This window comes from Cervus elaphus, chromosome 24 (genome assembly GCF_910594005.1).
Source record: "Cervus elaphus chromosome 24, mCerEla1.1, whole genome shotgun sequence".
NCBI classification, from domain to species: domain Eukaryota; kingdom Metazoa; phylum Chordata; class Mammalia; order Artiodactyla; family Cervidae; genus Cervus; species Cervus elaphus.
In genome coordinates, this window is record NC_057838.1 from 60,950,244 (window position 1) to 60,962,455 (window position 12,212).

Genomic DNA, 12,212 nt, shown 5'->3' on the forward strand with positions numbered 1-12,212 from the left:
TGTCACTTTTAATTAAATCTGTAATCGCCTGCCTGAGGGGGCATGGTCCCCGTTTCCCAGCTCAGCGTGATCTAAGAGTGTGGGCACGTGAGTGTGGGTGAGTACGCATAGGGCTGAGTAGCACGCCCCTTCCAGGTGGGGGGCTGACTGTAGTGTGTGCACGAGTGTGTCTCACAGTGAATGTGTGAGCAGGCAGGTGGTCATGGATACCTGCCAGGACAGCCCAGCCAGGTCTCCTCTCGGTCCTTGACCTGAGTCAGGGACACCCATCTGCCAGCAGCTAGCGGGGCTCCCAGGGCGGTTTGTCTGCCCTAAGCCTCTCATTGTGCAGACGGGGGAAACTGAGGTCCAGTGAGGAGCGGGACCTGCCAGGCAGACTCTTGCAGGGCGGACAGTACAGTGTGAAACATTGGAGAGCCTGACTTCATTTTTTCCTTAGAGAGAAAAATAGAAATTGTACAATTCACTAAGTTTCTAAATTAGGAACGAGACCATAACATACTGTTCAATAGGCACAACCAGTGCTAGAAATGTGTTTTGTTTTCACATTACGGTCAGTTAAGGGAAGCCGCAGGGCCTGAGAGAAGGGAGAGAGCGCCGAAGGGGGCAGACGGCAGAGGCTCCACAGACTGGAGAACAGAGGGAAGAATGCCCTGAAATATGCTGGCGCCCCCTAGGCTGTGAGACTTGGACCATAAAGAAGGCTGAGCACCGAAGAATTGAGACTTTCAAACTGTGGAACTGTGGTGCTGGAGAAGACTCTTGAGACTTGCTTGGACAGCACGAAGATCAAACCAGTCATTCCTAAAGGAGATCAACCCTGAATATTCATTGGAAGGACTGGTGCTGAAACTAAAGCTCCAATACTTTGACCACCTGATGGGAAGAGCCGACTCACTGGAAAAGACCTCGATGCTGGGAAAGATGGAAGGCAGAAGTGGGTGACAGAAGATGAGATGGTTGGATGGCACCATCAACTCAATGGACATGAGTTTGAGCAACCTCCAGGAGATAGTGAAGAATGAGGAACTCTGGCGTGCTGCAGTCCGTGGGGTTGCAAAGAGTCAGACATGACTGAGCAACTGAACAACAACCTAGACTGTGGGCTTACCCTGGAGCATTTGCCTTTTCTTTTTTTTTTCTTTTTTGGTCTGTGTGGCATGCAGAGATCTTAGTTCCCTGACCAAGGATCAAACCTGCAAACCTGTGCCCCCTGCAGTGGGAACTCAGAACTCTTAACCCCTGGACCACCAGAGAAGTCTGCATTTGTATCTTTAAATCCCAGCTTTGGGAATTCCCTGGCAGTCCAATGCTTAGGGCTCCATGATTCCACTGCAGGGGGCACAGGGTCCATTCCCAGTTGGGGAACTAAGGTCCCACATGCCACATAGCATGGCCAAAAACTTAAAAAATAAATCGCAGCTCTTCATCTAAGGGTTTCTTGAGAGAAGCATGCATGCTAAGTCACTTCAGTCATGTCCAACTCTTTGCCACCCTATGGACTTTAGCCTGCCAGGCTCCTCTGCCCATGGGATTCTCCAGGCAAGAATACTGGAGTGTGCTGCTATGCCCTCCTCCAGGGAATCTTCCTGACCCAGGGATCGAACCTGTGTCTCCTGCGGCTTCTGCATTACAGGCTGATTCTTTACCGCTGAGCCACCGGGAAAGCCCCTTGAGAGAAGAGCAGAGCCTTTGGAAGACATTCTCTGGTTCTCGTCTGGGGTGTGCATCTTCAGGGAGAGGGGATGGTGTCAGGGCTCCACCGGCGGAGAAAGGAGGTGGGAGAAGTTAGAGGAAGAAATAGCCCCTGGGGTAGCTGTTGGGGGACAAAGGCCTGACAGTAGCAGGCCTGCTGTTTTTTCTGAGTGTCCCAAATGCAGGGACAGGTACAATGCACATGTGAGGATATGGGCTACACGCCTTCACTGGGCAGATTTAGGGCTGTCCTGAGTTGAGGGGGGGAGGGGCATACTGCTTAAGCCATTCTGAGTCTCTGCCCAGGTTGAGGGATCTACAGGATGGAGTCCATCCGTCTAAGAGAAGCCTTACTCTGTGCCTGTGGGTCTGGCCACCCAAACACACCGGTCACATGTGCAGCCACAGCGGCTGGGGGAGACGGAGGGTTGGGTAACTTGTTGGGGGAGATGAAAGCAGGATTCATAGGTGTTCTCCTGTAGGGGCAGAGTGGTATGCAGGTATGAGCATGTGTGCCCCTGTGCCCATGGCCACAGTCAGGCTGCTGGGCAGGTAGGTTTAGGGGTGAGGAGGTGACACATGTCGTTGGAAACACAGAGGTGAGATGTAGGTATGCCTGGTGTATACCTGCAGGCAATGTGCGAGTGCAGGGTGTGTGTGTGTGTGTGTGTGTGGAAGCGCACGTGCCAATGTTGGAGCAGGATCATGGCACAGCCCCTGCCCCTCCAAGAGCCCCTGCCCCCACCCCTGCCTGCTCCTGGCCCTAGTTGATTAATCATGGAGCTGAGTGGCTTCCAGCTTATCAGGTACCTTAATAGCTGAATAATTCCAGCCCCATCATCGGGCCCTTAATTGCTTTCTTGTGGCTGCAGCCCGGAGTGCATGCCGAGTGGGTGAGCTCCCAAGGGACCAGCGGCAAGCTCCCGGCAGCAGGCCGGATAGGTGTTTGGGCTCAGAGCCTGGGTGGCCCCTCTGCAGGGGCCACAGGCCCCAGCTGCCCTGCCTGGTCATGTGGGGCCCTGGCTGAGGGCAGACTGAGCTGTTTCTTGGGAGGGGGTGAGGACCAGGATGTCTTTATGGAGGAGCTGGTGCAGCCCCAGCTGAGCCCTGGGAAGTGAGGGAGACCCGAGGAGGCAGAGAACTTTCTGAGTGGGAGGCACGTGAGTGGGTGTTGTGATGAGGTTCAGCGGGGGAACCGCTGAAGTGCTTCCCACCCCAGCCCCCTGCTTCACCCTCCAGCCACCGTCATCCTCAATGAGCTCAACTGGACGGAGGCCCTGGAGAATGTGTTCATGGAGAACCGCAGGCAGGACCCCACGCTCCTGTGGCAGGTCTTCGGCAGCGCCACGGGAGTCACTCGCTACTATCCAGGTGGGCGCCAGCCCATCTCCCCAGTCCGCTCAGCACCCTACCCCCTCCACCTCCCCCTACCTCATCCTGGGTGTGTGGGAGGGGATGGTCACCTTGTCCATTTCAGGGTGGCCTGGCCCACTGCTTCAAGGCCTGCTACCTGGGCCAGGCACTTCCCTGCCAGTATCCTCCCCGCCCAGTCATCTCCTTTCCTTCCGCAGCTACGCCGTGGCGAGCCCCCAAGAAAATCGACCTGTACGATGTCCGCAGGAGACCCTGGTGAGCGAGCATGGAGGGGTTGGGCAGGGACACCCCCTCAGCTCGCCCGCCCGCCCCCCTCCCTCCCAGTATCCAGGCCTCCGAGCAGGGCGCAGCCAGCTCTATCCAATTTTCATTTCACACATCGTTGCCACTGGAAAATGGATCCCATCACCCAGGCAGTCCTCCCAGCTGCCTCTGCCCTCATCCACTGCCCGGCTCTCCACCCTCTCAGGACTGAGGGATTGGGCCCATGGGGGTTCCCAAGGGGGATATGTCCTCTGCAGGGTTGGCCAGCCCCTGCCATACCCCTTCGGAGCCCTGGACACCCCTACCCCCCTCCCCTCCTCTCCTGCTGTACTCCATGGCCTCATCCCCTGCCACCTGTTCAACCCCCTTCGCAGCTATGACTCTCTGCCCTTGGCATCTCGACCCAGGCCAGGGGAAATGACAAGCCATTGAGGCCACGGAACACGCCTCCCGTCCACTCTCTGGATCACGTGCTCACCTCTCCTTGGGGTTGTTCATGTGTTGGGGGCCAGGTCATTCATGCCACGGGCAAGGACTGTTTATTAAATGTGGTATCCTCAGTGCCGAGAACCCTGTCCGGCCCAGGCCATGGATCCACCATAGAATCATGTTGAATCAGTATGGGGGTGAAGGAAGGAAGACCCCCCCACCAAGGTCCCAGTAAGGCTGGCCCTAACTGAGGCTTCTCCTGGGCAGGTATATCCAGGGGGCCTCGTCGCCCAAGGACATGGTCATCATCGTGGATGTGTGAGTGAGCGGCGCTGGCCAGTGGGGTGGGGGCAGGGCTGGGGACTGGAATCTGCTGCTGGGGAACATCTTGGGGGAACACTACCAGGCGCCTCCGTGACCCACCCCCCTCCAGGAGTGGCAGTGTGAGTGGCTTAACCCTGAAGCTGATGAAGACGTCAGTCTGTGAGATGCTCGACACGCTCTCTGATGACGACTATGTCAACGTGGCCTCGGTGAGTGCCAGGGGCCCAGAATAGGTCACTCCCTCCCGGCCCCTGCAACCCCTTCCTTCCCTGGGCCAGCCTGAGGCCACTCACCACCGTCTCGGTCCCTGCAGTTCAACGAAAAGGCGCAGCCTGTGTCATGCTTCACACACCTGGTGCAGGCCAACGTACGCAACAAGAAGGTGTTCAAGGAAGCTGTGCAGGGCATGGTGGCCAAGGGCACCACGGGATACAAGGCCGGCTTTGAGTACGCCTTCGACCAGCTGCAGAACGTGAGCCCCCTGGGTGGGCGAGCGGGCGGCCAGGGACAGGCAGAGGCCTGAGCTTGGTGACACCAGGGAAATCAACACAGATGGCCTTGTTAGCATCCAAAAGGCAGGTCAGGCAGACAGCACCGTCTGCTGTGGGCAGGGAGGGGCAGAGGGCAGGCCTACCCTGGGGAAAGAGACACCCCCTGGACTGGGGAGGGGCCCAGAGCTGACCGTCCAAACGTCTCCTCCTGCCCAGTCCAACATCACTCGTGCCAACTGCAATAAGATGATCATGATGTTCACGGATGGCGGCGAGGACCGCGTGCAGGACGTCTTTGAGAAGTACAACTGGCCCAACCGGACGGTGAGACTCAGCCCAGGCGGGAGCTGCCCTGACCTGGTCTGGTCCAAGGGAGGGGCTGTCCACTGGTGGCCACCGCAGTAACCTCAAGCCCCGAACAGGTGCGCGTGTTCACTTTCTCCGTGGGGCAGCACAACTACGACGTCACACCACTGCAGTGGATGGCCTGCACCAACAAAGGTACCTCATCCGGCGTCCCTGCCACAGGCCTTGCCTGCCGTGTCCTGCCATCCATTGGGTTGGTTGTCCACCTGTCCTTCCACATGTTCAGCTTTCCCGCTGCTTGTCTTTCCATATGTGTGACTGTCCATCTGTCTATGTGGCTCCCATGTCCGTCTGACTTCTTTCTGCCCATCTGATTGTCCATTGTCCATGTGTCCCTTGCTTATCTACTCCTGAGTCTGTTTGCTGATCAGTCTGTCTCTCCACAAAATTGGGCCTGGCCCCCCGGTGGACTCTGAAGCTCACCGCCATCCTAGAATGAGGGCCTTCAGGCCTCAGGCTCCTCCTTTCATCCCAGTTTTGCTTCCTTACACCCCTGCTCTCACAGCCCCTTGCGTGTCGTCACAGGGTAATGGCAGGGGGCATTAAAGGGCCGTGAGTTCAGGGGAAATGACACCAGAAAAAGGGAAGCTGAGAGAGAAGTCAAGGCTGCAGATACACCCCCACAGTACAGGGCCCCTGTGCCATGCTCCCAAGCACCGCCACCCAGGCCCACCTCTGTCTCCCCTCCCCTCCGCAGGTTACTATTTTGAGATCCCTTCCATCGGTGCCATCCGCATCAACACGCAGGTAAGACTGGGGTGGGCCAGCCCTCCTCGCAGCCCCTTTTCTTTGCTTGGCTAGGACGTTGGAAAGATGGGCTGCTGTGTGATGTGAGTGCCCCCTGGTGGCTGATTGGTACATAGGGAGACAGAACCGGGAAGATTCAGTGGGAGGGGCAGACTCATGACCCCACCTCTGCCCCACTCCCTCCCCAGGAATATCTCGACGTATTGGGCAGGCCCATGGTGCTGGCGGGCAAGGAGGCCAAGCAGGTGCAATGGACTAATGTGTACGAGGATGCACTGGTAAGGCCTCAGGGCAAGGACGGGGCGGGGCCAACCACCTTCCCCTGGGATGTGCCCACAGGGTCAAGTCCCATGAGGCCCCCCTAATGGTGGTAAACCAAACAAATAAGAAAGAGAGGTGGCCTGTCCCTGCAGCGCCCCTGCTCTGACACTCAGGGTGGGGGCACGGCTGCCCACAGGAGTCTGACCCATACTCTTCCTCTCCTTTCAGGGGCTGGGGATGGTGGTGACAGGGACCCTCCCTGTTTTCAACCTGACACAAGATGGCCCTGGGGAAAAGAAGGTGAGGCCTGGGGAGGGTTGGGTATGCCCATAGCAGGTCTGGGATAGAGGAAGGACAGGAGGCTGCAAACCAGACTGGGGTGGCCACTTGTGAGAGCAACTTGAGGTCATGGGCGTGAGCGGTTGGGCAAGGTGACCCCCTCCCAGGGAACTGAGCCCACTGCAGACCCCTGCCTCTGCTCCCAGAACCAGCTGATCCTGGGCGTGATGGGCATCGATGTGGCTCTGAATGACATCAAGAGGCTGACTCCCAACTACACGGTGAGTATAGTTCACCTCTCCATCTCCCTGCTCTCCCTCTCTTGTGGACATAAGCCAGGCTCAGCAGTGGCTGATGGGGATTCCCACAGCTCTGTGGAGTCCTCTGAGTTCAGGCAGTCTGGGAAGGCTTCCAGAGGAGATGACCTTGGGCCTGGAGCTGGAATGGGCAAACTTTCTGTCAAGGGCCAGACTATGAGTATTTTAGGCTCTGCCAACCTAAATACGCATACTCAATTCTGCTGCTGTATTGAGAAAACAACCAGAGACAAAACATAAATAAATGGGTATGGCTATGTTCCAATATAGTTTTGTTTGTGGATACTGGAATTTGAATTTCAGATCATTTTTACATGTCATGAAATACAAATTCCTCGTTTTCAGTCATTTAAAAATGTAAAAGCCATTCTTGGCTCACAGCACTACAGTAACAGGCAGTGGGCCAGATGTGGTCCATGGGCCCTAGTTTGCTGACCCCTGGTCTGTCACCTAGGCAGGAGTGTCCCAGGTAGAACGGAGGGGAAGGCAGGCCTTGGAGGCAGAGGGAACTCTCTGGACAAAGGCTTGAAGGTGGAAAACAGAATCACAAGCCAGGGAAGGGGCTAGATCACTGTGGCTGGCCCAGGGCCCATGGCAAAGGGAGTTTGGGATGTGGTTGTGAAAGGGTTGGGAGATGGATGTTAGCTTGCTGAAAGGTGAGCCACGTGAAGGCCCCTGGGTCGCTGGCTTCCATGTGCAGTGAGAAAACTGTCTCAGAGAGGTAAGGGGTGAGTCTAGAGCCCTGCTTTTCTTTCCCTTCCACCGGGAAGGGACGCCCCAGGTAGTCCAAAGGTATACTTCTCCCCCTGTGTTCTACCAAGATGGGGACCAGGAAGAGACTTCAGTGGGGAGGGGAGGGGAGGGCAGCACAAGAGAGTGCCTTGTGGGGCCAGTGGTGGTGGGGAGGTCCCACTGATCAGGGGGAGGAGCTGAGGAGGCCAGATCACATTCAGGTCCCACAGGGCTGGCCAGCGTGGGCAAGGGCTGCTGCATGAGGGGCACCAGCCTGCTGGGCTTGGCTTGACAGGTAGGCTTGGGGCCGCATGGCATGTGGGGGCCCCTAGCCCAGGTAGGCAGATGGCACCCCCCACCCCAGCAGCATGGAAGGCAGGATGAGGAAGAGCCTGGAGACCGGGAAATTCCCTGCCCAGCCCTCCAGGCCCTAAGCCCCCTGTCTACACCCCTAGCTTGGAGCCAACGGCTACGTATTTGCCATTGACCTGAATGGCTACGTATTGCTTCACCCCAACCTCAAGCCCCAGGTGAGCCAGGTGGGGTGGCCTGCAGGGTTGGCAGGGGGGGATGAACCCTTTGAGAGCAGGACACCTGACTTCCTACCCTGCCTCCCCTAGACCACCAACTTCCGGGAGCCTGTGACCCTGGACTTCCTGGATGCAGAACTGGAGGATGAGAACAAGGAGGAGGTAAGGAGAAGAAGGGAAGGAGGGATGGGGGGAAGGAGGGGCACCCAGAGTGGGGAAGGGTCGGGGCTCCACCCTTCACCTCTCTGGCCCTTCCAGATCCGCAGAAGCATGATCGATGGCAACAAGGGCCACAAACAGATCAGAACACTGGTCAAGTCCTTGGACGAGGTGAGAAGGTGGCGGAAGGGGCATAGCAGGTCGGGGGTGGGGGGGGTCACACCCTTCGACCCCCCATTTCACCCCTGCCTGCTGCCCCAAGTACCTGACCCAGCGTTTTCTCCCAGAGGTACATAGACGAGGTGACACGGAACTATACCTGGGTGCCCATAAGAAGTACTAACTACAGGTGAGCTGGCCGGCTGGGCAGGCAGGGAGGGGCCGGGGGCCACAGAGCCTGAGCCCTGCTGGGGCTCCCTTCCCCACCCCCAGAGGCCCAGCCTGAACCCTGCTGCTCCTCCCTCCCTGAACCCCAGGTGCCCATTCTCCCCAATCCTACCGGGGCTTTCAGCAGCCAAGACTGCTCACTTCTCACTCCCTGGGTGCTCAGTCCCCAAGGGTCTCTCGCTGGCCCTTCATGAACCAGCAGTGTCTCCTGGGAGCACAGGGCAGACACAGGTCAGAGCATCTGACGTCTCCCCGCTGCCCCACCGCCCTCTACACCCCTCCCTCCCACCTTGGATCCTATCCCTGGATGTCTGCATCAGGATGTCATCCCTCCGCGGCCATCACAGCCCCAGAGCCGGTCCCCCTGCGGGTCAGGCCCAGTCAGTACCTGCTGGCTGTGTTCCGCGTGCCTCGTGGTCCCCTCCTTCACACTCCAGTGCCAGCCCACGACTGCCCTCACTGTGTCAGTGCCAGCCCTGCTTTTAGCTGACTCTCCCATGGCCTGCGCCTCTGGGGACTCTGGACCCCGCTGTCATGGGGGTGGCAGCACCCCCACCCCCACAACCTAGCTCACTGACCGTGTTCTGCCCCTTGTGAGCATGCTGCTGGCCTGAGCGGGGAGGCTAGCTGGCCAGGTGATGTGATCAGGGGAGGTTGCTGGGGTGAGGGGCAGGATGGGGACTTGCCTTGGGACTGGGAGTTCTGAGGCCTCCAGGAGAGTCTGGGACTTGGCAGGTCCGGGCGCCTAGACCATGAATGTGGCACAGTGAACCAGGGAGAGGCCTGGAGGTGGTCTCCAAGGCCACGGGGAGGAGGGTGCGTGCGGCGTGGCCTCCCCTTCCCAGCCGTGACCTGGGCTCCCCACCTCCCCTCCTCCCCAGCCTCGGGCTCGTGCTCCCGCCCTACAGCACCTTCTACCTCCAAGCCAACCTCAGTGACCAGATCCTGCAGGTCAAGTGTAAGTGGCCCGCCCCTGCCTGCGCCCTGCACCCCCGCCTCTGCCCCTGCACCCTGGCCGGCCCCAGGCAGCACAGCCAGCCGCTTGTGGCCGGGTGGCCCCTCCTGCCCACTCTGCCCAGCCCCCCCCCAGGTGCCCGCAGGCTGGGGGCACCGGCCATCGGAAAGTCTGTGGAACTCTGCATGCTCGCCTTTTCTCCGATTTGGTTCCAGACCATTCTCTCATGGTTTCCGTTGAGGTTTTTGTTTTTGCTTTCTCCTCCTCCGTGTCTTCCCTCCTGAGCCTGCCTCCCCCACACGCCCCTGGGGGCTGAGTTCTTGGAAGACACACCCTCCTCTCATCTCTCTCGCCCCAGCTCCCCCGTGCAGCTCTCTCCCCCAGTGATAACCACCCCCCGGGTCTCCCCCCACTCTGCCCCCCAGTTCATCCTCCCTTATCTTGCGCTCACCTCCTCTCCCACCTTCTTCCTCCATCGCCTTCCTGCCTCCCTTCCACTCTGCTTTGCTCTCACTCTCTCCTCCCTTTCCTCCCTCCTCCATTCCCCTCCCTGAACCCCCACCTTCTCTATCTCCCTCCCTCTGCTCACTCCCTCCATTTCTGTCCCCCACATTCCCTCCCTCCCACTCCCCTGTTCAGCCTCTCTCGTGCTCTCCTCTCCCACCTTCTCTCCTCCCACTTCCCCTCCTTTGCTCCTTCCTCCCTCCTTCATCCCAGCCTCCCCCCACCCCTTGCACCGTTCCTTCCTCCCGCTCCTCTGCCTGTGGCTCATCCCCGCATGTCTTGCTCACCCTGGGCCTCCCCCAGAGGCCTCCAGGAGCCTGTGGCCCCGCCTGCCCACCGCCCGAGGTCACTGGGAGGGAGGCTGGGGCTCCGGCCCCACCGGGAGCCCCCCGCCCCCCGCCCCCACACCTGCCTGGCCGACTGGGGCTCATCTCCTTTGAGTTTTCTCGCTCTCTCTTTCTCTCTCATGTCGTTTTTTTGCAAGAAGTTTCCTTTCGGTATGATGATGAGACACAATATTTTCATTCAAACAGCCATTGAATAAAATATTGTTTGTGCCCCTCCCCTTCCCCTCCCCCTTTTCGTTTGTTTTTGTGTTTGTGTTGTTTTTGTTTTCCTCGCTTTCTCTCTTGGTGGACTGTCCCAGTGCCAATCAGCAAACTGAAGGGCAAGTATATTCAGAACCAGCGCACCCTCCTCTCCCCACCCCACCCCTGTCCTCACGGTCCTGCTTGCCCCCCTCCCTGCCCAGGACCAGCCAAACCCCTGCTCTCCAGGGCTCCCGCCAGCATCCCCTGGGCTCCTCTAGTTCTTGCCTTTCCTTTGATCCCTAAACCTCTATTAGAGCCAGCAGCCCTTTCCCCTGGGCCCTGCCTGCAGGGTGGTCTCCAGCGTGTTCTAAGAGCTCAGACCCTCTCCTTATCCTCCTGGTTCCCTCTGGGCAGGCCTCTGCTCCCCTCCTCCGTTTTCTCTATCCCTCCAAGACAACTCAACAGTGGGGAGAGGTCTGCCACCTCCCACCCAGCAGGGCAGGCGGCCTGAGATGTAGGAGGTAGGTAGATCAGTCCTCCGGGGGCTTATGTGAGACTTCCTCAGGGAGAGGCTTTCTCCTCTGACCTCTCCAGTTTGTCTCCAGAAGCTGGCAGCCCTCCCAGGGGGAGACAAAAGGCTTCGGAAGCCCCACACCCTGACCCTGGGACAGAGGCTCGGGCTAGGGCAACAGCCAGGCCACCAGGAGACAAAGGCAGCCTGGGCGCTGGCCGAGGTGCTGAAGCCCATGTGCCTGGTGACTTTGCTGAGGCCTACGGCCCAGCCCTGCCCTGGGGTGTTGGCTGTTCCTGGCGAGAGAGGTCAGGTATGGGGAAGGTGTTCCCCTGGGAAATACAGGCTGACTTGGAGTCCCAGGTCTGGCTGGGAACAGAAGGGACCCCCAAGAGCCAGCAGAGGAACTTAGAAGGAATCAGTTTGGGGGTGAAGAAAAAGCTTCTAGCATCCAGAGGTACTTAAGCCAGAGAGTTCAGGGAAAAGGTAGAGAATTCACAGGCCCCAGAAAAGAACACGAGTACTGAGATAGGTCAGCACACAAGGGTCTGTGCCTCTGGCTCATGGAGAGGCCCTCACACCTAGGCATGGGGCCTGGAGAGCCACGGGGAGATATCCTGTCCCCAGTCACCAAGGGGAAATAAGGCCTCCCCAAGAAGCCCTAGTGGCCCTGTCCAGCCTAGTCCAGCAAAGGGGATTCCGCTGCCCCCACTGGTCTGGGTGGAGGTGGAGGACGTGCCCTGCTCCCACTCGCTTGAGTTGTCTTTTCTGCCCTCCCACACCCCTGCCAGGGACCCCAGCAATGCAGGGCCCTGATAACAACGACAACCATAGCATAGTCTCCCTTCCTGCTCCCCTACCTCTTTTTCTTTCTCCTCCTCTCCCCACCCCCACCCTTCCCTGTCGGCTTGTGTCCAAACCCTGCCTCACAGTCCTATCAGAAAGCAACAGTCCAACCAGTGACTGCCCAGCGCCTTCAGACACCCCCAGTCCAGAATCTTGCAGTGCACTGTGGGAGTATTTTGGATCAGGAAAGACCCCACTTCTACAAAAATAAAGCCCTGGGGTAATGGAGAGATGAGAATCTGGATGTAAGGATGTGGAGGTGCATTGCCCAGCATGTCAGAGCAGAGGGCTACCTCCCAGACACAGACCAGCGAGGTCTACTGGGTAGGGAGTCCCGCTGGGTAGGGAGAAACCCCAGAGGAACCCTAGTAGCCACATCCCTAGATTCACTCACAGACCCACACAGGGACCCTTGCACACATATACATATGCTTACACACGCAAACACACACACTCACACACCTGCTCTCACATGCACATACACACTCGTCTGTAAGTGTTCACTCTCATA

General features: G+C 58.5%; 1 protein-coding gene across 4 annotated transcripts in view; it reads left to right on the forward strand.

Moving 5' to 3' along the window:
- The window catches only part of CACNA2D2 (calcium voltage-gated channel auxiliary subunit alpha2delta 2), a 140,719-nt gene that overhangs the window by 119,349 nt on the left and 9,158 nt on the right, over positions 1–12,212 (forward strand). For all 4 annotated transcript variants that reach the window (XM_043885904.1, XM_043885900.1, XM_043885903.1 and 1 more), the window contains exons 7-22: positions 2,935–3,066; positions 3,267–3,324; positions 4,030–4,080; positions 4,196–4,295; positions 4,400–4,558; positions 4,794–4,901; positions 5,000–5,078; positions 5,641–5,690; positions 5,879–5,968; positions 6,180–6,251; positions 6,437–6,511; positions 7,735–7,809; positions 7,900–7,971; positions 8,068–8,139; positions 8,256–8,317; positions 9,237–9,313. In XM_043885904.1, coding sequence (XP_043741839.1) covers positions 2,935–3,066; positions 3,267–3,324; positions 4,030–4,080; positions 4,196–4,295; positions 4,400–4,558; positions 4,794–4,901; positions 5,000–5,078; positions 5,641–5,690; positions 5,879–5,968; positions 6,180–6,251; positions 6,437–6,511; positions 7,735–7,809; positions 7,900–7,971; positions 8,068–8,139; positions 8,256–8,317; positions 9,237–9,313 — 1,332 coding nt within the window. The remainder of the gene's footprint in view (positions 1–2,934; positions 3,067–3,266; positions 3,325–4,029; positions 4,081–4,195; positions 4,296–4,399; positions 4,559–4,793; positions 4,902–4,999; positions 5,079–5,640; positions 5,691–5,878; positions 5,969–6,179; positions 6,252–6,436; positions 6,512–7,734; positions 7,810–7,899; positions 7,972–8,067; positions 8,140–8,255; positions 8,318–9,236; positions 9,314–12,212) is intronic.